Below are 23009 nucleotides of genomic sequence, written 5' to 3' on the forward strand. Positions count from 1 at the left end.
AGGTAGCCTCGAACTACTGCAAGGTAGCCTTGAGCTATTGTAAGGTAGCCTCTAGCTATTCAAGGTGCCTCTTCGTACGCGCAAGCGCATAGGCATTCGCCGGTTGGCAGCGCCAGTGCGCCTGCGCAGGGTATTGATTCCCTGACAACAGCTCAGGCAAGAGTTTTTTTTGCCCCCAGCAAAAGTCCTGGCCATAAAAGGTCTGGTCTGGTTCATAAGAGAGAGGAAATATCCCTCTATACGGCTGTGAATGAGATTGCTGGGAAAGATGGTCTCCTTGATCGAGGCAATCCCTTATGCGCATTTTCATCCTAGGCTGTTCTAGAACAGCATTCTGTCCGCTTGGAACAAGAAGCTCCAAGCATTCGATCACCCAGTGGTTCTGTCTCACGTGGTGGTTGATACCCAACAATTTAGGGGGACTTTTTTTCTGCCAATAATATGGAAGGTAGTGACCACAGACGCTAGCCTATTAGGCTGGGGGACTATTCTGGAGGAAGCATCTGTCCAAGTAAAGTGGTCTTGGGTAGAAAAGCTCTTACCCATCAACATCTTGGAGATCCGGGCAGCTCGGTTGGCACTTGTATTTTGGACTGCCAAGGCTGCAGGATTGTCCTGTCAGAATTCAGTCTGACAATGCCACTGTAGTGGCTTATATCAACCACTAAGGGGCACCAAGCAGCCCAGAAAGAGGTGAACTATATTCTAGCATGGGCAGAGAAACCTGTACCTTTTCTGTCAGCAGTAATCATCCTGGGGGTGGACAACTGGCAGGCAGACTTTCTAATTCGGCAGCAGTTGTTTCCAGGGGAATAGTCCCTACATCCCGAGGTGTTTCAAATGATTTGCTAACGTTGGGTTACCCCAGACGTAAATCTATTGGCATCCAGGTTCAACAACAAGCTGGACAAGTTTGTATCCAGAACTAAGGATCCAATCACTATCGGAAAAGATGCGTTAGTGATCCCTTGGCATCGGTTCTCCCTTATCTATGCCTTTCCTCTGGTCCAACTTATGCCACGGCTGCTGCGAAGAATACAGGTGGAAGGGAGACCAGTGATCCTGGTGGCTCTGGCCTAGCCCAGGAGACCTTGGTGCGCAGAGATTGTAAAATTGACAGTAGGGGATCCATGGTCACTTCCATGCCGTCCAGACCTACTTTTCCATGGTCCCATATGCCATCCTGCTTTACGGTCGCTGAATTTGGTTTGTCAGACTATTGAGACTAGAATCTTAAAGGATCAAGGGATTTCAGGTCTAGCTACATTGATAAACACTAGGAAGCCCGTCTAGAAGAATCTACTATAGAGTCTGGAAATCTTAATTCTCTTGGTGTGAGTCCAAAGGATGGCATCCTCGCAAGTATGTTATTGGAAGAATTCTTGCCTTTCTGAAATTAAAAGTGGAATTGAAGCTGGCATCAGGAATATCGAGGGGCATATCTTGGCCTTCTCTGTTTTCTTTCAGAGACTGATAGCAACACATTGGTTAGTGCAAACATTTATAAAAGTTGTGATTCGCATGGTTCCACAAGTAAAAACACCCTTATGCCCCTGGAACCTAAATCTTGTGCTCTCCGTGTTACAGAAGCAACCGTTTGAGGCTATCAGGCATATTCCCTTGGTTCTCTTGGTAAGGAAATAGCCTTTTTTGGTCACTGTAACCTCGGCCCTTAAGCGGGCCTTTCTTGCAAGGTCCTGCACCAGGACAGAGTGGTCTTGCGTCTACATCCATCCTTTTTGCTCAAAGTGGTTTCCAGTTTTCATCGAAATCAGGATATCACTGTGCCTTCCTTTTTTCGGAATCCTCGGACCACAGAAGAAAAATTATTACATTTTCTCAACGTAGTACGGGCAGTCAAGGTCTGTTTGAAAATGTCAGCACTAATTCGGAGCACTGATGCTTTTTTTGTCCTGCCAGAAGGGCCTAAGAGAGGCCAGGCAGCGACAAGTTTGACTATTTCTAAATTAATTTGCCAGGTCATTGTTCAGGCGTATGGTTTAAAGGGTAAGGTCCCACCCTTTAGGTTAAAGGCGCACTCTACCAGGAGGGTAAGTGCTTTATGGGCAGTGCATTATCAAGTGTCTATGGCTCAGATTTGCAAGGCTGCTACTTGATCTTCAATACGACATTTACTAGGTTCTACCAGGTGGATGTTGGAGCTCGAGAGAGGGCTCAATTTGGATTTAGATCCTTTTTTTGTCCGACGGCGGTCTTGGAATTACTATGTTCCCTCCTCTTAAGGGCATTGCTTGAGGACATCCCAAATAGTCCTTATTATGGCCTGCTCTGTTTCCCGTGATGTAAGATAAAGAAAATTGGATTTTTCCTACAACTTACCTGTAAAATCCTTTTCTTGGAGTACATCACGGGACACAGAGGTCACTCCCCTCTTTTCTGGAATCTTCATTGCTTGCTACAAAAACTGAAGTTCTTCCTGTGTGTGAGGGATTATATATGTGGAACTTTCCTGTCTATTGGTTTTCTAGTGTCCATTCACCTATAGGCGACGTATAACCCAGATAGTCATTTCTATGGCCTGCTCTGTGTTAGGTGATGTACTCCAAGAAAAGGAATTTACAGGTAAGTTGTAGGAAAAATCGTTTTTTTTTTTTCTTTTTTTACCTGGTGATCTGGCCAGTAAATCTGTGTTTCTCTTTTGTAAATTGACGGACACACCTCTCCATACTTTTTGGGTAGGGGGACGTCTTTGTTGGTTTCCGAGCCCGTGGACCCCCTCAGTAAACGACAAATGGGTCCACTAAGTTATACTGTCAGGTTACAATATAGAGTTTCGTACTTGTCCTTTCTTTCAATATACATCTATCCACAGACCGATTGCAAGCTCTCTTCGGGGCGGTGCAAGGCCTGTTGCTTCAGGGTTTGATTGTCCTGGTTCTGGTATCAGAACGGTTTCAAGACTTTTATATTTGAACCTGTTTACTGTCCTAAAGAAGCAGGGCAAGGTACTTCCGATTCTGGACCTCAAGGCCCTGAACTGCTTTGTGCGGGTACAGGATTTCAGAATGGAGTCCATTCACATGTTGGTGGCATCCCTACATCAGGGGGATTTTCTTTTGGCTCCACTTCTGAGGTTACTACAGCAGTGGTGGATTGCGGTACTGGGCAACCTGGACACCTTCCTCTTGCAAGCAGAGTCCTTTTGCTGCTTTAATGGACGATGTCAAGGTCACTATAGAGTTTGTGTGGCTTCTAAATTACCAGAAGTCTGCTCTGATTCCATCCAGGAAATTTGATTATCTGGTTCTGACTCTGGATTCAGCTCTAGCCATAGTGTTCCTTCCTCTGAACAAACTCCAGAAGTTGCATGCTGCAATTCATCTACTGGTGTCCAGCAGGTGGTCCTCCCTCCGGACTTGCATGCGGGTACTGGGCCTGATAGTATCTACCGTCGAGGCATTTCCATTTGCACAGTTCCATACGAGGCCCCTTCAAAGGGAGATCCTGGTGAAATGGGACAAGTGTTCAAGGTCTCTGGACAATCAGGTTCAGCTGAGCCCGGAAATCAGGGGGTCTCTAGTCTGGTGGCTTTACTCTTGTAGCAGGGCAAATCCTTTCTCCCCTTGTATTGGACAGTGGTCACCACGAATGGCAGTCTGTCCGGGTGGGGAGGTGTCCTGGGACAGAGCTCTATTCAGGGTTGTTGGACGCTGGAGGAGTCATTTATTGTCTTAGAACTTTGGGCGATCAGGCTGTGCATGGATCACTGGACGGATTGACTCTGGCAGCTCCCAGTACAAATCCAGTTGGACAATGCCATGGCGGTGGCTTATGTCAATCACCAGGGCAGAACAAAGAGTTTGTTGGCAGCCCTGGAAGTAGCTGGCATCCTCCAGTGAGCAGAACGCTTTGTTCTGGCACTCTCCGCCATACACATTCAAGGAGTGGAAAAGTGATGCTTTCAGTTCCCCAGCAGCCGCCCTTTGAAAATATTTGAGAGATTCCTCTGCTGTCTCCAAAGGTGGCTTTTTTGGTGGCTATCACCTCTGCTCGCAGGGTTTCAGAGCAGGCGGCGTTATCTTCTAGTACCCCCTATCTGGTGTTTCACAAAGATAATGTGATTCTTCGCCCACGTCCATCGTTCCTTCCTAAGGTGGTCTCTGACTTCCATTGGAATGCAGACATTGTGTTGCCTTCCCTGTTTCTCAGGCTCAAACATCCTAAGGAATTTGCTTTGCATGCCCTGGATGTGGTTCAGGTGATTCAGGTGTATCTGGCATCCACAAAGTCTTTTCGAAGGTCAGACTCACTGTTTGTGATCACGGATGGGCCAAGAAAAGGGCTGTCTGCTTCTTCTGCGACAATTTCCAGATGGATCAGACAGACAGTGACTCAGGCCTATTCTATCAAGGGTCAGGTTCCTCCTTTCCCTGCACTCTACTCAGGTACTTTTGGGCCTTCCGTCATCAGGTGTTGGTGGCGTAGGTTTGCAAGATGGTCACTTGGTCGTCAGTGCACACTTTCACAAAAATCTACAAAGTGGATGTGTTGGCATCTGCGGATTCTTTCTTTTGGCGGCAATGTTTTGCATGCTGCTGTTCAGAAGGTCTGTTTCCTCTTTGGGGGTGTATTGTTTAGGTTTGGCTCCAGTTGTTTTTGGTGAGTTCCTGTTTGCCTTGTTGGGCTATTGTTTTAAGCCTTTGGATTTTTTGTTGTTCCACCCCTCATGTTTGGCACTGCTTGAGAACTTCCCTATGGTTCTGAATATGGAGAGCTGTGTCCGTCATTGAACAAATGAGAAAATATGATTTTTCTACGTGCCATTAAATCCATTTCTTTGCGTTTGACGGACAAATCACCCACCCCTTTATGGAGTTTTGATACTTTTGACACTGCTTGTTATCAAACTGAAGGCCTATAGCAGAGAGGGGGTTGTATCCCACCTAGGACTGCCGATAGGCGTAGCCAAGTCTTTTTTCTGCCTAGTGTCCTACTCCTGTAGGGGGCAATATAACCTTATGGATATGGAGAGCTGTGTCCGTCAATGAACTCAGAGAAATGGATTTTACAGGAAGCGCAAAAATTCTCTTGTTTTACTCACTGCTATAAAACACCTCCAATAAAAAAAGTAAAATATCAAATGTCTTCATAAATTTAGGAAATATGTATTCTGCTACATGTTTTTGGTAAAAAAATACCAAGAAGCTCATATTGATTGGTTTACGCAAACGTTATAGTGTCTACAAAGTATGTGATTTATTTTATTGGAATTTTTTATACTAGTAATGATGGTGATTGGCGACTTATAGTGGGACTGCAATGTTGCGGTGGACACTGACACTTTTGACACTTTGCAGGAATCAGTGACCCTAATACAGTGATCAGTGCTAAAAATATGCACTGTCTCTGTACTAATGACACTGGCTAGGAAGGGGTTAAACATCTAGGACAATCAAAGGGTTAACTGTGTGCCTAGCCAGTGTTTTTGTGTACACAGTGTGCCTCTTTCACTAGGGGAAGAGATTGATTCTAGTCCCTGCTTTGCAGTGACACTGGATCAGCATGCCTATATGCATTCTTTTAGTATTAGCTGCAACCATCATGCAATAACTAGACAGTTTAGTGTACAAAGTTATAACTAAATCCTCCAAATCTTGAAAAATACTGAGGACCATTAAGATAATTCTCTTAAGTACTGAAAAGGGAAACGCTTAACAATTACATGCTTGTTTGACAACAGTGTTAATTTTATGTCAAATTTTGATTTAGTTGTAGCCTTTCGACTAAAATGCCATTTTAGTTTTAGTCGTATTTTAGTCGTCTGAATTGTTTTAGTTTTAGTTGTAGTCTACTAAAATCTCCAGTACATTTAGTCAACTAAAATCAAATGGGTTTAGTTAAATTCAAAGTACCCCATTATCAGTGGGTCCTACACTATCCATGAAAAAGAGATGAATCCAGCCTTTCTAACCCTTGGAGATAATACTCCTTGCTGGGAAAAATGTGCAAATGCACTACAGGGGACTCCTCCTATATCCATGATGGTGGACACTGATTGAGTACAGGTGTATGTGGGGGGTGGGGAGGGCTGCTCAACCTCGATAGTCTGGTCAGACCAAATACATAATAAACAGGCAAAAAATTTGGGGGAGCATACCCATGTATTTCCAAAGCTGCTGCAGCTATGAACCAAAAGACATGTTAGAAAGGCTGGATTCATCTCTTTTTCATGGATAGTGTAGGACCCACTGATAATGGGGTACTTTGACGCAGTAGTGGGCTTGAGCACGATATGACCATATGGTGGGACCAAACCCCCATTTTTATTTATGGACTCTCTTCAGATTTGGTAGTAATTTCTTTTGCATTTGCGCGCTATTCTTTTTTAATATACATGTCTTTTGGTTCATAGCTGCAGCAGCTTTGGAAATACAGGGTTTATAACCCTTCCTTACTCTATCCAAAATAGGAAAAAATTCTACTTTAATCATTTCTCTAGAATTTCAAAACTCATTATATGCTCCTGGAGTAAAAATTGAATAACTTAGTGTTAATGGGGAAGTAAATGGGAGTGAGGGAGTACCCAGGTAGAGAACTGTTTTGGGGAGGCTGTTATTTTACACAGTGCTAAGCACTGCTACCTTGCTGGGAGGGGAAACACTCACCACGTGATTTGCAGGGCATTGTTCCAGAACAACCAGGCAGCAGGCAGACAGAGGGAGCCTGCATTTCTCAGCCAATACAGCTTGAAAGAAGGCTGGGGCTTTAACTGACAGAGCTCAGAGGAAAGCGGAAGTCCAGGTGGGTAATTGTCCCTCCCTCACATTTTGTTTCGTTTACATTTGTTGCGAAAATTGGAATTTATTTTCGGCAGCGTTTTCGTCAATTGACTGATTTCAAATGTTAATTTCGCTTAGTTTTTGTCACTGAATACATGCAGATGATAAAAACTATAATTAAAATATTTTTGTCAACAAAATGAACGCTGTTTTGCCAAGGTGCATATACAGGGTCTTGCAAAAGTATTCACCCCCCTTGGCATTTTTCATGTTTTGTTGCCTCCATGGAATTAACAAGGATTGTTTGAGGATTTGCATAATTTCATTTACAGAACATGCCCACAACTTTAAAGATGTTTTTTTTTTTTTGTGAAGCAAGCAACAAATAGGACAAAATAACAGAAAAAGTCAATGTGCATAACAATTCACCCCCCTAAAGTCAATACTTAGTATAGCCACCTTTTGCGGCAATCACAGCTCCAAGTCGCTTTGGATACATCTCCTATGAGCTTGCCACATCTTACCACTGGGATTTCTGCCCATTCCTCCTTGCAAAACTGCTCCAGCTCCTTCAAGTTGGAATGGTTTGTGCTTGTGAACAGCAATCTATAAGTCTGACCACAGATTTTCTTTTGGATTGAGGTCCGGGCTTTGACTAGGCCTTTCCAACACATTTACAGGTTCCCCCTTAAATCACTCAAGTGTTGCTTTAGCAGTGTAGTTTCCCAGTCCTGGCTGCTGAAAAACATCCCCACAGCATGATGGTGCCACCACCATGTTTCACTGTGGGGATGGTGTTCTTTAAGGGATGTGAGGTGTTGGGTTTGCGCCAGATAAAGCATTTTCTTTGATGGCTGAAAAGTTCAATTTTAGTCTCATCAGACCAGAGCACCTTCCTCCATACATTCTGGGAGTCTCCCAAATGCCTTTTCGCAAACTCAAAACATGCCATTTTGTTTTTTGCTGGAAGTAATGGCTTTCTTCTGGCCACTCTGCCATAAAGCCCAACTCTATGGAGTATACTGCTTAATTTCGTCCTATGTACAAATACTCCAGTCTCTGCTGTGGAACGCTGCAGCTCCTCCAGGGTTACCTTAGGCACCTGTACTGCCTCTCTGATTAATGCCCTCCTTGCCCGGTCCGTGAGTTTTCGTGGGCGGCCGTCTCTTGGCAGGTTTGCTGTTGTGCCATGTTCTTTCCATTTGGTTATGATAGATTTGATGGTGCTCCTGGGGATCATCAAAGATTTGGATATTTTTTTATAACCTAACCCTGACTTATACTTCTCAACAACATTGTCCCTTACTTGTTTGGAGAGTTCCTTGGTCTTCATGGCAGTGTTTGGTTAGTGGTGCCTCTTGCTTAGGTGTTGCAGCCTCTGGGGCCTTTCAAAAAAAGGTGTGTGTATATGTAACGACAGATCATGTGACACTTAGATTACACACAGGTGGACATCATTTCACTTATTATGTGACTTCTGAAGGTAATTGGTTGCACCAGAGCTTTTTATGGGCTTCATAACAAAGGGGGTGAATACATATGCACATGCAAATGTTTTGTTTTCGATTTCTAAAAAATTTTTTATGTATATATTTTTCTCATTTCACTTCACCAACTTAGACTATTGTGTTCTGATCCATCACATACAATTCAGATTAACAAAACATTGAACTTAAGGCTGTAATGTAACAAAATAGGTTAAAAGTCAAGGGGAGTGAATACTTTTGAAAGGCACTGTATTATCATGGTGTGTAAAGGCTCTTTCACGTGGCCAGTTACATGCGGCCACCGTATTTTAACAGCAAAAATCTATGGATTCTTTGGCTTGAATGACCAGGGCATACGATTAGCAGCGGCCGTTCAGCCTATGTAAACTAATGGCAGGTGGACAGCGGCTGCCATTGTTCACATGTAGCTGTACACAGAGCAGTTAGTTACAATTAGGGACAAATGTCTGAACCATGACCCAGCTGACTGCATCCACGCTCGTACATCCATCCATAATTATAGCTATCTGCTCTGTGTGCGCCTACAGGCGAAAAGCAGCAGCCTTCGTCAGCCTGCCTTGAGTTTTAACAGGCTGAGCAGCCACTGCTAATTGCATGGCCCAGTCATTCTAACCACAGGAATCCACAGATTCTTGCCTCTGGATTCTGGTGGCAGAATGTAACTGGCCATGTGAATGTGGCCATAGAAGCTTTCCATCTATCATTGTTAGTGAATATGTCTTTGCGTAATCTTCCACGTAGTTTTAATGAAAGCATCATCACTAGTGGGCTAGACTAAATGGCTTATTAGGAAGGGGCAGAATTCCATATTTTTTAGTTTCCTACCATTTTCTGGCACCAATTTTACTAAATAAACAGGCAAAAAATTTGGGGGAGCATACCCATGTATTTCTAAAGCTGCTGCAGCTATGAACCAAAAGACATGTATATTAAAAAAGAATAGCGCGCAAATGCAAAAGAAATTACTACCAAATCTGAAGACAATCCATAAATAAAAATGGGGATTTGGTCCCACCATATGGCCATATCGTGCTCAAGCCCACTACTGCGTCAAAGTACCCCATTATCAGTGGGTCCTGCACTATCCATGAAAAAGAGATGAATCCAGCCTTTCTAACCCTTGGAGATAATACTCCTTGCTGGGAAAGAGGTGCAAATGCACTACTGGGGACTCCTCCTATATCCACTTGATGGTGGACACTGATTGAGTACAGGTGTGTGTGGGGGGTGGGGAGGGTTGCTCAACCTCGGTGGTCTGGTCAGACCGAATACATAATAAACAGGCAAAAAATTTGGGGGAGCATACCCATGTATTTCTAAAGCTGCTGCAGCTATGAACCAAAAGACATGTATATTAAAAAAGAATAGCGCGCAAATGCAAAAGAAATTACTACCAAATCTGAAGACAATCCATAAATAAAAATGGGGATTTGGTCCCACCATATGGCCATATTGTGCTCAAGCCCACTACTGCGTCAAAGTACCCCATTATCAGTGGGTCCTACACTATCCATGAAAAAGAGATGAATCCAGCCTTTCTAACCCTTGGAGATAATACTCCTTGCTGGGAAAGAGGTGCAAATGCACTACAGGCGACTCCTCCTATATCCACTTGATGGTGGACACTGATTGAGTACAGGTGTGTGTGGGGGGTCCAGCAAGGAGTATTATCTCCAAGGGTTAGAAAGGCTGGATTCATCTCTTTTTCATGGATAGTGTAGGACCCACTGATAATGGGGTACTTTGACGCAGTAGTGGGCTTGAGCACTATATGGCCATATGGTGGGACCAAATCCCCATTTTTATTTATGGATTGTCTTCAGATTTGGTAGTAATTTCTTTTGCATTTGCGCGCTATTCTTTTTTAATAACCAATTTTACTAAAGCCATGGATTTTAAGAATATAAATGCTGAGTGTAAATTAGTGACGATTATGCAAGTGCAGTAAAAGTAATATATGATTTATTTTGACAATTTGTATACACTGCTCAAAGAAAAAAGGAAAACTTTTTAATCAGAGTATAGCATCAAGTTAATTAAACTCCTAGGCTATTGATCTGGTCAGTTAGATAGCAGAGGGGGTTGTTAACCAGTTTCAGCTGCTTTGGTGTTAATGAAATTAAAAACAGATAGGCAACAATGAGATGACCCTCAAAACAGGAATGGTTTTGCAGGTGGAGGCCACTGACATTTTTTTCCCTACTTCTCTTTTCTGACTGTTTTCTCTAGTTTTGCATTTGGCTAGGGTCAGTGTCACTACTGGTAGTATGATGCAATACATGGACCCTATAGAGATTGCATAGGCAGTCCCAACTCCTCCAGGATAGCACATCTATACGTGCCGTTGCCAGGAAGTTTCCTGTATCTCCCAAGAGCATTTAAGAGATTACAGCAGACAGGCAGTTACTCTAGGAAAGCTGGACAGGGCCGTAGAAAGTCCTTAACCCATCAGCAGGACCGGTATGTGCTCCTTTGTGCAAAGATGAACAGGATGAGCACTGCCAGAGCCCTACAAAATTACCTCCAGCAGGCCATTGGTGTGAATGTCTCTAACCAAACAATCAGAAACAGACTTCATGAGGGTGGCCTGAGGGCCCAACATCCTCTAGTGGACCCTGTGCTCACTGCCTGGCACCATGGAGCTCAATTGGCATTTGCCATTGAACACCAGAATTTTCAGGTCCGCCACTGGTGCCCTGTGTTTATCACAGATGAGAGCAGGTTCACCCTAAACACGCGTGACAGACGTGAAAGGGTCTGGAGAAGCCATGGAGAACGTTAAGCTGCCTGTAACATCGTTCAGCATGATCGGTTTGGTGGTGGGTCAGTGATGGTCTGGGAGGCATATCCATGGAGGGATGCACAGACTTCTACAGGCTGGACAATGGCACCCAGACTGCCATTAGGTATCGGGATGAAATCCTTGGACTCATTGCCAGACCCTACGCACCCTACGCTGGTGCAGTAGGTCCTGGGTTCCTCCTGGTGCACAACAATGCCTGACTTCATGTGCGAGAGTGTGCAGCTAGCTCCTGAAGGATGAAGGAATTGATACCATTGACTTGCCCCCATGCTCGCCTAAACTAAATCCAATAGAACACCTCTGTGACATTATGTTTCGGTCCATCTGACACCGCCAGGTTGCACCTCAGTCTGTTCAGGAGCTTAGTAATAGCCTGATCAAGATCTGGGAGGAAATACCCCAGGATACCATCCATCTTCTCATTAGGAGCATTCCCCAACATTGTCAGGCATGCATAAAAGCACGTGGGGGCCATTTTGAGTTGTTTGCATTGAAATTTCCGCAAAATGGACTAGCCTACTGCATCATTTTTTCACTTTGATTTTTGGGGTGTCTTCGAATTTAGCACTGTGTAGGTTGATAATTTTTCATTTCCATCAAACGATGTGGCATCTTTGTTCCCAACACATTGTTCAGTCCATATCAGTATAGATATCCAGCATGATATTTTTTCCTACTGAGGTCTGATGTGTTTTCAAAGTGTTCCTTTAATTTTTTTGAGCAGTGTAAATAGGCCACTAAGCATGTATTTCACATCTCCATTTCATATGTGTGTCTTAGGATTTAAAAGTGTTGGCAGAGTATTAATATGATGCGCTGGAAGCTTTTTGAATACAGGGAAACAACTTTACTTTCATGGAGAATAGCAAAACATATCTTTACAAGAAAAAGGAAGCAGAAGCAAACAAGAACATATACAGAGAAAGATATTACTTCCCTTCATATACAATAGAGATTTACATGCACATACCACTATAATACTGCAGTGCCACCTGCTGCATAGATTGGTATAATGCATACATAATTCAACTGTGCTGTTGTTCTTCCAACACTCCTTCTCAACAACATGTGCTTTTTCAAATTACAATCTGCTTCTTCTGGATATAACTATAAGTGACCTTAATTCTTCTTCTGCTGCCTCTTTCCTTTTTTTGGCTTCAGGTTTTTGCAGTTTTTCTATGTCTTCCCAGGATGTTGGTTCAAGTATGCTGTGTAGTCTGAATGGATCTTCTGAGTTCAGGCAGTTCAGCAGGTTCTGGTGGGGAACTTGATTTAGGCACTGTGAGTTCTATGGCTTATTGTCATTTTGTCAGTTTTTGGGGTGTAAGATTCTGTAACCCTTAGTTTGTTCACTGTAGCCTATTAGAATGTCCTCTACGGCACTGTTCTATGGCTTTGATAGTTTCTCAATTGGCATATAGGCTTATGCTTTACATCTAAACACTCTAATGTGCCCTGTGCTAGGCTTTGATCCATGCCACATTTCAAATGGAGTACTTTTAATGACTCTTGAGGATAGTCTGTTCTGTAGGGTAGGTTGAAGTCATGACTGCTTCTCCCAAGTACTTGTGAGGTAAGTTGGCCTCTGACAGCATACACCTGGCCATTTCTATATTAGTGCAATTTTTCCTTTCTGCTACACCGTTTTGTTTAGGAGTGTATGGTGTGGTTGTCTGGTGTACTATTCCTTGTCTCTTCAGGTATGAAGCCACTTGTTTGCTTATGTATTCTCCCCCATTGTTGGTGCATATTATTCCTGGTTTAGTTGTAATTTGTTTCTAGACATGGCAACAAACTCTTGAAGTTTCTCCTGATGTTTTATTTTTGTGTTTCATTAGATAAGTAGTTGTGTACCTGGAATAGTCATCAATGAAAGTCAGTAGATATCTGTTCCTGCCTGATGTTGGAGTTTTCATTGGGCCGCATACGTCACTGTGTAGGAGCTGCAGGGGATGGGTTGTTTTTCTTTGAGAAGCCTGTAGAAGAGGAGCATATGTCACTTTAGCTTCTATACAGCACTTGCATTTCATGAGCACTTTGCAAGGCACTGTTGTGTGTTACACATTTGAGAATATTATTCTGAACGAGTTCTTTATAATTGATTAATTTATTTTTAACAGCATAAACCAATCATTGTAAATACAGACTAAAAATGGAGAATATTTTTTGAAAAAAAAAAAAAAGGAGAATATATAGATATATTTATTCACAATTGTAGAAATATATACTCAGCGCTGAACTCGAAATAAATATCCATAGATATAGAGGTCCAGAATTAACCATCCAGAGCAATAGAAGACTGAAACAATTTGATTTTACATGCTGTCTGACCCTGCAGGGTCTGGAGGTGAGAGGCAGATAATGCTTTGGTGATGGGACCATAGGAGCACTTTGATCATCATATGCGTGGATATCAGCACCCTTTTGCACCTTGGGGAATTCCTTTTTCACCTGACTGCAACTCATATTGATTGAAGTCTTCTCTGCTTATTTAGCTTTATGGATTGGTGACCCCCACCCCTTCAAACTCTGCAGCAATGCTGGCAGCACTCATACGTCAATTTCCCAAAGTCATCCACTCAACTTTTTTGGTCGACCTTGGCGAGGCCTGTTCTGAGTGGAACCTGTCCTGTTAAACCGCTATATGGTCTTGGCCACCGTGCTGCAGCTCAGTTTCAGGGTCTTGGCAATCTTCCCATAGCCTAAACCATCTTTATGTAGAGCAACAATTCTTTTTTTTAGCTCCTCAGAGTTTTTTTGCCATGAGGTGCCATGTTGAATTTCTATTGACCAGTATAAGAGCGTGAGAGGGATAAAACCAAATTTAACACACCTGCTTCTCATTCACACCTGAGACCTTGTAATACTAACAAGTCACATGACACCGAGGAGGGAAAATGGCTAATTGGGCCCAATTTCAACATTTTCACTTAGGGGGGTACTCAGTTTTGTTGCCAGAGGTTTAGACATTAATGGCTGTGTGTTGAGTTATTTTGAGGGGACACCAAATTTACACTGTTATACAAGCTGTACACTCACTACTTTACATTGTAGCAAAGTGTCATTTCTTCAGTGTTGTCAGATGACCATGCAATCTGGTGCAGGCAAATGCACTGCATTTGCGACCTGCGTTTTTAGGATGGCGTTAAGATTGAAACCAGTTGTAAATTGCAACTGCTGTGCGTTTTGAATGCAGTGAAGGAAATTCACCTAGGATGCGGGTGTCCCTTTGAACAGTGTCTCAAAAATATATCATTCATAATCATATTTTTAATGCGTTGTGTGTTTATAAGATAAGAAAATGATTGTTACAGCTGAATGTCCTTCAAGATGATGTCTGTGATTGGGATGATTGCTATTTTAACACTTTAGGTGTAGAGATAATGACAGTGGCTCAACTAGTTGACCTGGTCACTGTGTAATCAGTGTCCTATGTAGCTAGCAATGTCCTGTACATAATTTGGGTGAATGATGGCTCTAGCGGCTTCAAAATTTTATATTTCATGGTGGTCATAAAAAATTGAATTGTTTTACAGGATCCAATTGAAAACATTTCAAGAGAAATGACTGAAGAACAGATTGCAGAGCTAAAAAGTTCCATCTGGAAACGATTTTGCATGGCACAGGTAGGTAAAGTAGAATTCCTCAATATGGAAGTTTTTCAGAATGTGAAATATTACTTGTTCTGCATTGATAAGCTTTCAGTGGCTTGGAAGTCACATGCTGGAGTAGTTAAATGTCTTTACTATTACAAAACAAGTACACTTGAATGTGTCGAAAATCTACTAGTTACACCTAGGACAGGGGTTCCCAAACTTTTCAGACCGCGACCCCCAATATTAGATTGCTGACGACCCGCGACCCCTCCCCCTCCCCCTCGTATGTAAGATTTGCGATTTGGTTACATACTGACAGAGCTAAAACAAAAAGGAACACAATCTCTAAGCCAGGCTATTTTATTAACAAATTACAGCCCACCAGCAGTGTCCATACATGCAGCCCACCAGCAGTGTCAATGAATGCAGCCCACCAGCAGTGTCAATGAATGCAGCCCACCAGCAGTGTCCATACATGCAGCCCACCAGCAGTGTCCATACATGCAGCCCACCAGCAGTGTCCATACATGCAGCCCACCAGCAGTGTCAATGAATGCAGCCCACCAGCAGTGTCAATGAATGCAGCCCACCAGCAGTGTCCATACATGCAGCCCACCAGCAGTGTCCATACATGCAGCCCACCAGCAGTGTCCATACATGCAGCCCACCAGCAGTGTCCATACATGCAGCCCACCAAGTGTCCATATAAGCAGCCCACCAAGTGTCCATATAAGCAGCCCACCAAGTGTCCATACATGCAGCCTAGCAAGCGCAATGTCCAAATATGCAGCATCGCAAGCGCCATTGGAACTAACCTCATTTTGTTTCAAAAAAGACCGGGAAGCAGCGCCGAGAGCAGAAGGGGCGGGCCGGGCCGAGAAGGAAGGACGAGCTGTCATACCGTAAGAGCAGAAGGGGGCGGGCCGAGCCGAGGAGAAGGGAGAACAAGCGAGCGCAGTCATCGGAAGTCCCGTCTCCTCTGCCGAGACGTGTGACGTCTGTCATAGGCGGGACTACCGATGACTGCGCTCGCTCGTTCTCTCTTCTCCTCGGCTCGGCCCGCCCCTTCTGCTCTAATGACAGCTAGTCCTTCCTTCTCCTCGGCCCGGCCCGCCCCTTCTGCTCTCGGCGATGCTTCCTGGCCGTTTTTTTTTTAATATCGGCGTATAACACGCATCTCGCGACCCCCCGCTCCCCACTCCGCGACCCCCCGGGGGGTCGCGACCCCCACTTTGGGAACCACTGACCTAGGAAATCATATATAAGAGTAAAGGAAAGAAATTGAGGGTTTGCTTTTAACAATCAGCACCAGTCAACCCTCTAAATACACAAATGAAATGCAGTAAATATAAAGGGTCTGCTTTACCTTTCTCCCCATCCATTTTTAAGATTTACAAAGCACAGTCGGGTGCATGATTTCATAGTTCCATCCCATCCATCTAGAATGTGAAAGAGCAGCAGCAGACTAATGGGCCATACACACTATAAGATTTTCTGAAGACTTTTTTCTTCAGACTTACCAAAACCATATAATATGAGGTCAAACCTAAACACTTTCAATTTGTATGCAATCTGGCAGGCCCTTGCACTACATAGAAAAGGTAAATCTGAAGGAAAAAGTCTTCAGAAAATCTTGTAGTGTGTATGGCCCTTAATGAGATTATACCCATGTTCATTCTGCTCTTTCCTTCTAGCACACCTGATTTGCTCCTAGTATTTCTCCCTCTTCCAAACTGCTGCTTTTTATGGAGATTGCAAGAGGTTGATTCCAAGTTAACTTGAGATACTTACACTAGATGCACCAAAAATAAACCTTTAATCAATGCACAGCTGCCTTAACATATTTATTACAGGTAATTATATAGTGCCATAAAATTATGCAGCACTACATACAATTCATTCATACCAGTTCCTGCCCTCAAGGAGATCCCTACCTCATATGCAAACACATACTATATCCAATGTAGACAGGAACCAGTTAAACTTTTTTGAAAAATTACAACACTCGTGACATCATATCCTGCTATCGGTGGAACGCAAGCCGGCCGCCGCCACGCTACCCGATATCAGGGGATCCCCAGCTCCATACGGGACTGCGTGACATATCTACTTTGGCATCCTTTCTAGTGCCAGGATGGCACTATATATATAAGCACCCCTATTTATTATTGAGTTTTAACATAATAAAGACAGTATTACACTATATTTGCCCCTTTGTCTCCTATGTTAACCCTCTCATGAGCACCCTGGAGGATTTGGTGGACTTATCCTGCTAGGAGGAGAGGAGTGGAGAGTTTTGCCCATCCAGGAATACTGAGCCTGATAGGTCTGTGCCACCTGCCCCCTTTTTTCCTGCCCCCTGGAGGATTTGGTCTATCTACCCTGTCAGGAGTGGAGTGAAGAGCGGACCTTTGCTTGAAGAGCCTACTAGGTCTGTGTGACCTGCTCCCTTCTGGTGAGCGTATAGCTTCAATATTTCTCACAGGATGGATATCCCCACATAAGGCACCATCTACGTTGATACTTCCTGGCACAAGATTTACGCACCTTATGGCAGCACTCTAGCCACTTTAATATTTTATACGGATTACTTTTATTCACTATATATATGAAGCACCTATATATGCACAATTCCACATCACCCATTGTCACTTTCCATGTTATTGTGTATGATTTATTCTGTATGGTACTTACCTGTTTGAGGTTTAACATATCCTCATTTGCTGTGTATTCATTGAGACATCTGTCTTGAGGTCAATACACCCTCGTACATTTTGTGCACATAGTCACATTTTGCCTTTTGGTGCACATTGTCACTTTACTTTTTATTTTTTAATGGTCAAATACACCCTTTTGTATTCTGTGTTTATTTAGACACTTGTTTTGAGGTTAATATACCCTCATATATTTAGTGCACATTGTCACTTTATTTATTATTATCACTCATCTTAACACATTCAATCTAATTCATTTATTTATCACCTACTGTTATTTTGTATGGTATATGCATTTATTCCACGAAAGTATTTATTTGTGTAGGATTATTTTGTGGTGTACATCCCCCTTTTTTTTTAGGTTAACATACCACTATATATTTTGTGTCTATTGAGACTTAATTTGGAGGTGTATACACCCTCACATACTTTGTGCACATCGTCACTTTATTACTACTTACCCAAATACACTTGCACCAGAGCCCACTTCCCTGCTTTTTCATTTTGTAAAAGTGGTTACACCAATTTTTTTAGGGGGCAGCAGGTCACCTTAAGTGTTACCATTACTAGGAACCAGGTGCCTTCACACTCATTTTTTGACCTACCAGCATGCCTTTGTAATGTGGGAGGAAACCAGAGTACTCAGCAGAAAAACACATGGTGAACATGCAAAATGTATGAGGTTACTGTACTGGTTGGGATTTAAACGGAAGCCCCCAATGCTGCAAGGCAGATGTGCTATCAATGGGGCCACTGTGCTGCCATTTGTGTCTTTTACATTTGGCTGGAGCTCAGAATAATTCCTGCTAGTGGTCAGTTTGCAGCGAACAGCACAATTATTACAAGTCATTTATGGTTGTTTTCATAGGACAATGCCTGCACTTTTTGTAATATATCCCTTAGTAAGGTAAAATTGGCCACACAGGAATCCACTGAAATTCTAATAGTGGGGGATTTAGGCCGGCCATAGACACCAGGAGAATACAATGGTTCGGCGGGAGGGATTGCCCCCCAAGGGTTGCAGGAAAGAAATTTGCTTCATGTATGGCCTGCCTTAGATGATTCAACAAAACTCAATCACTCAGTTGACTTTTGTCAAAGAAGCTGGCCCAAAAATTGTTGTCCAAACAGCGATGGCAGTCAATCAGCACTTGCTGCTTTCAAAATAAAATACCTAAAAATGGTGGATTTGTCCATCCACGCTGTTTGTATGGAAGGAGGAATCTATTTGTTTTCTTTCATTCGGCTTGCAGGCTGAACAAGAGCATTCTATTGATGTATAGCCAGCTAAAGTTTGTATGTTCCCTCCAGTCATAATTAAACTGGTATATTTATTTTAATAGGAAATGTTTTTTTCTAGATATGCCGCCAAAGGTGTACAAAAAAGTTCACAGGATTATTCGAGAAGCTTAAGGTAAGTTTATTGTTTAGTGTGTTTCTAAATTGGTGAAGGTGACTTTACCAATACAAAAATATACTTTAGTTTGTTTTTCATTGCCATTGGCAACCACTTCTCATGGGGTTCTCCTATTTTCCTGCACCCTGTTACTCTTGTTATGTCTTTGTCTTGTTTCCAGTTCCCTTCACTGGTTTGCTCTGTACTTTTTACTGTTTACAGCTGGGCAGTTTAAATGGCCTTGCTCTAGCTAGTTGTTCTGCCCTGCAGTTCTATTCTCATCTCCAGAGACTATAAATAAAAACAAGGCACTTCCAGGATCAGCATCTTGCAAAACGTAATCCACCATGTACTGATGACAGTGAATGCTCTGCTATCTCGCTATGTCTGTACTTATGCTTTGACGTCCAGTTTAGACTTTAGCTTTGCCTCTAGTATCGATCATCAGTTCCATTGCTCAAGCCATAGGACCCTCCAAGCCAATAAGCCGCTATCAGCAGTCACACTGATTGTTACAACGGCCTTCTTTCAATTTTCTACAGCTCAGCTTTCACAAACCTGCAACCTTTCCTTTTCTGAGTCCTTTTCACTGTCACAGCTTGACAGCAGCCAAAACCTGAAACCTGGTTTGGAGGTTGCCACGCAAGATTTAAAGTGTGCCTTGACGACCTTTGTAAAAAAAAAAAAAAAACTATGGTGCTGCAACAGGAAATTCAAAAGGTCACTAAAGACTTTGTAACTAAATTGCAAAACTTATGAACCACACAGCTGTAAAAGAAGTGTGACAAATTCAGTTTGGACCCTATCATAGTTAAAGCACAGGCATTACGAATAAAGGGCACACATACTGTGTCTGCTTTGCAGCTAGGAGATCTAAATAACTGTGAAAGAGTTGTTACCAAAGATGTCACTGACATTTCAGCATACATTCTTCCTGACTGTCCTGTTTACTCTATAGGTGTAAAGCATGGAGCTTACAGTTCCTAACCTCCTACTAAAAATGCTAGTTGCTTGGCTATTATGCTGCCCCCACTTTCTTTTTTACTTTGAATCCCTTACCTGGCACAAGTCTGAGTAAAATATTGATGACAGTATTAGCATTTCCATAGAAGCTAGTCAAGTTGCATTTTCATGAGTTTGGCATGACATAATATGTTAAGGTGGTAATAAACCCAAAAACAGATATTTATTGTATTCCAGCTTACTATTTCTGAGATGTGATGGCAGCATTAATTTTTTTTAGGCTTTCTTCCTTCTATTTTCATCTGGTGATTCAGCCAGTAAGTCTGTTGTTTTTCAAAAGCACAAGCTCTGCAGAATGTATCAGTTACAGAGATGAGACAAACCATTTAGCACTAGCAGGGGTGCTTACAATGATCCGCTTTTATTTTTTTATGTAAAAACGTTTTCACCAAAAGGAAAAAACTGTTTTCTATAACCGCTTATAAAATTTTACCTGGGGTTTGTCTTTAAAGCGGAGTTCCACCCAAAAGTGGAACTTCCGCTTTAGGTATTTTAACCCCCTGACATGCCACATTTGGCATGTCATTTTTTTGGGGGGGGGAGCGGGTACCTAGTTTTGACAGGTACCCGCTCCCACTTCCGCTCGGAGCGCCGCGGCGCCCTGAACGGAAGTTCTCCTCTCCCCCTCCCTCCCTGCAATCTTCTGGGAAACGTCCGAGGTCCCAGAAGATTGCCGGCCAATCAAGACCCGCGACTCGCGCATGCGCAGTGGGTACCCGGCTGTGAAGCCGCAAACTGTCACAGCCGGGTGCCCACAGCAGTGATGCCGGCGCCGAGGGAGAGGATCGAGGCTTCGGGCGGCCGCATCGCTGGACCGTTGGACAGGTGAGTGAAATGGCTGGAACTCCGCTTTAATGTGTTACTATATTTACCTATACTAGTACATCTAACACTCCCCTCCCCCCAAACTGACAATGCTGCTGTTCAATAGTGACCCTTGTGCTTATTGCAAAGTGTAGGCACTCTAATACAGGAGGTGTGTTACTGGCCAGATCACCAGGCGAAAACCGAGGGGAAAAAGCTTAAAAAAAGAAAACTGATGCAGCCACCATATCTAATGATTGGTAAACAGTAATATATTACATATTTAAATTTGGGTTTATTACCCTTTTTAGGTTCAGCACTTTGAAAATGTAATTAACATCTCATAGAGAGAATTTCTTTTTCTCCTGTTAAGTGAAATGTTCTTTAGCATGTGAATTTCAACACGTCACATATCTTGTCAGTCACCCACAGATAATTATGGTTATTATGTTGGCTACTGTATCAGTTGAGACAAATAAGAGACCTTTATTTATGTAGTTAGGATACTGTACATGTGGGGATACCCATAAAACAACAAGTTATTTGCAGAGGATTTCATGATCAACTATAGCTTGAATAACGTTCCTGCCTAAGCAGGGGTGCATTGTTTATCTCAAATAATTGTTTTAACAAGATGATCACAGCCAACAATACTTTTATAACTAGTTTGATTTCAGCAATCCTGCCCCAGTAACTGACTATTGCTGTTGGTTAACCTTTACAATGTTGTTTATTTATGTTCTGTGTATTGCCCTTTAAAAAAAAAAAAATTTCATTACATTTTAGTTTTAAGAGATAGAGGGAGAAGGTGAGCAGGACATTTGTGTGATTACTGACTTGAGCCCGGAAGATTTTACCCCCTTCCTGACCAGGTTATTTTTTGCTATTCGGCACTGCACTAATTTAACTGGTAATTGCGTGGTCATGCAACGCTGTACCCAAACGAAATTATTGTCCTTTTTTCACACGAATAGAGCTTTCTTTTGGTGGTATTTGATCATCACTGGGTTTTTGATTTTTTTCCGATATAAAGGGGGAAAAAAAACGAACAGTTTGAAAAAAAACACCAATATTTTCTACTTTCTGTTACAAAAAATATCCAATAGACTCAAATTTCCTCATAAATTCAGACCAAAATCAAACAAATTCTTCTACATATCTTTGGTAAAAAAAATCCCAAAGTGTAAATTGATTGGTTTGTGTGAAAGTTATAGCGACTACAAGCTATGGTATATATACTGGAATTTACACAGCTCCCCAAATTAACCTCTTTTGGAAAGTGGACGCCCCTAACTATTTGCAGAGAGGCATGTTGAGTCCATGGAATATTTAGATTTTTGCTACCATTTTCTGGAAAATTAGAAAACCAATTTATTTATTTTTTTATACAAATCTTCACTTACATGATACATTGCTCACACCTGCCATGGGTATATGTGGGATTAGACCCCAAAATACATTCTACTGGTTCTCCTGATTATGGGGAATACCATATGTGTGCGACTTTTGAGAGCCTAGCGAAGTACCGCTTGCCGAAAACCAATGACCGCCTTCAGGATTTTAAAGGGCGTATATTGCTGATTTCACTTTCTCACTACCTATTGCAGTTTTGGAGGCCCTCGAATTGGCATAATAGCACAACCCCTCATATTACCCATTTTCAGAAAGAAGACACCCCAAGCTATTTGCTAAGAGGCATGTTGAGTCCATGGAAAATTTGTTTTTTTGCCACAAGTTTCTGAAAAATGACAAAAAATTGCATTTTTTAATTTATTTTTTACACAGTTGTCTGTTAAATTATATATTGCTCATACATGCCATGGGTATATGTGGAATAACACATTAAAATACATTTTGCTACTTCCCCCGAGTTGGGGATACCACATGTGTGAGACTTTTTGCCTAGCCGTGTACAGGCCCCTAAAATCCAATGACCACCTTTAGGCTTTTAAAAGGATTATTTCCTCATGTCACTTCCTCGCTACCTATCACGGTTTTGGAGGCCCTGAAATACCAGGATAGTACAAACCCCCCCTCCAAATGACCCCTTTTTGGAAAGTAGACACCCCAAGGAATTTGAAAACAGATCAGTGCTGCAGCTGAAAGGCGTTCCTGCAATGCAAACAAAGGTTAGCAATAAAACACAGTAAGAATTGAACATTAACTCAATAAAACAACTTTTTTTTTTTTTTTTTTTTTTTTTTTTACTTAAATCACTGTCAAAGAATAGGTAGAATCCACCCACTTACCACCCCAGGCCCCTCATGCTTGGACATATATGTTTTTTTTTTTTTTTTTGTCTCCAGCAGTGCTGCAAAGGCTAATGTATAGATATTCTGAGGGCAACACCCTGTTGCTGTCAATGGCCTTGCTGTAAAGCAAACAACGGTTAACAATAAAACACCGTAAGAAAAGAGCATTAAAT

At 42.4% G+C, this 23009-nt stretch overlaps 1 protein-coding gene across 1 annotated transcript in view; it reads left to right on the plus strand.

The window, feature by feature from the left end:
* Positions 1-23009, plus strand: part of SLF1 (SMC5-SMC6 complex localization factor 1) — a 181734-nt gene that overhangs the window by 37559 nt on the left and 121166 nt on the right. The window contains exons 5-6 of the mRNA XM_082247713.1: positions 14588-14677; positions 18722-18775. Of these exons, the coding sequence (XP_082103839.1) occupies positions 14588-14677; positions 18722-18775 (144 nt within the window). The remainder of the gene's footprint in view (positions 1-14587; positions 14678-18721; positions 18776-23009) is intronic.

The sequence above is a fragment of the Pelophylax lessonae genome (assembly GCF_965119305.1).
Source record: "Pelophylax lessonae genome assembly, chromosome: 1".
In the NCBI taxonomy this organism is placed as follows: domain Eukaryota; kingdom Metazoa; phylum Chordata; class Amphibia; order Anura; family Ranidae; genus Pelophylax; species Pelophylax lessonae.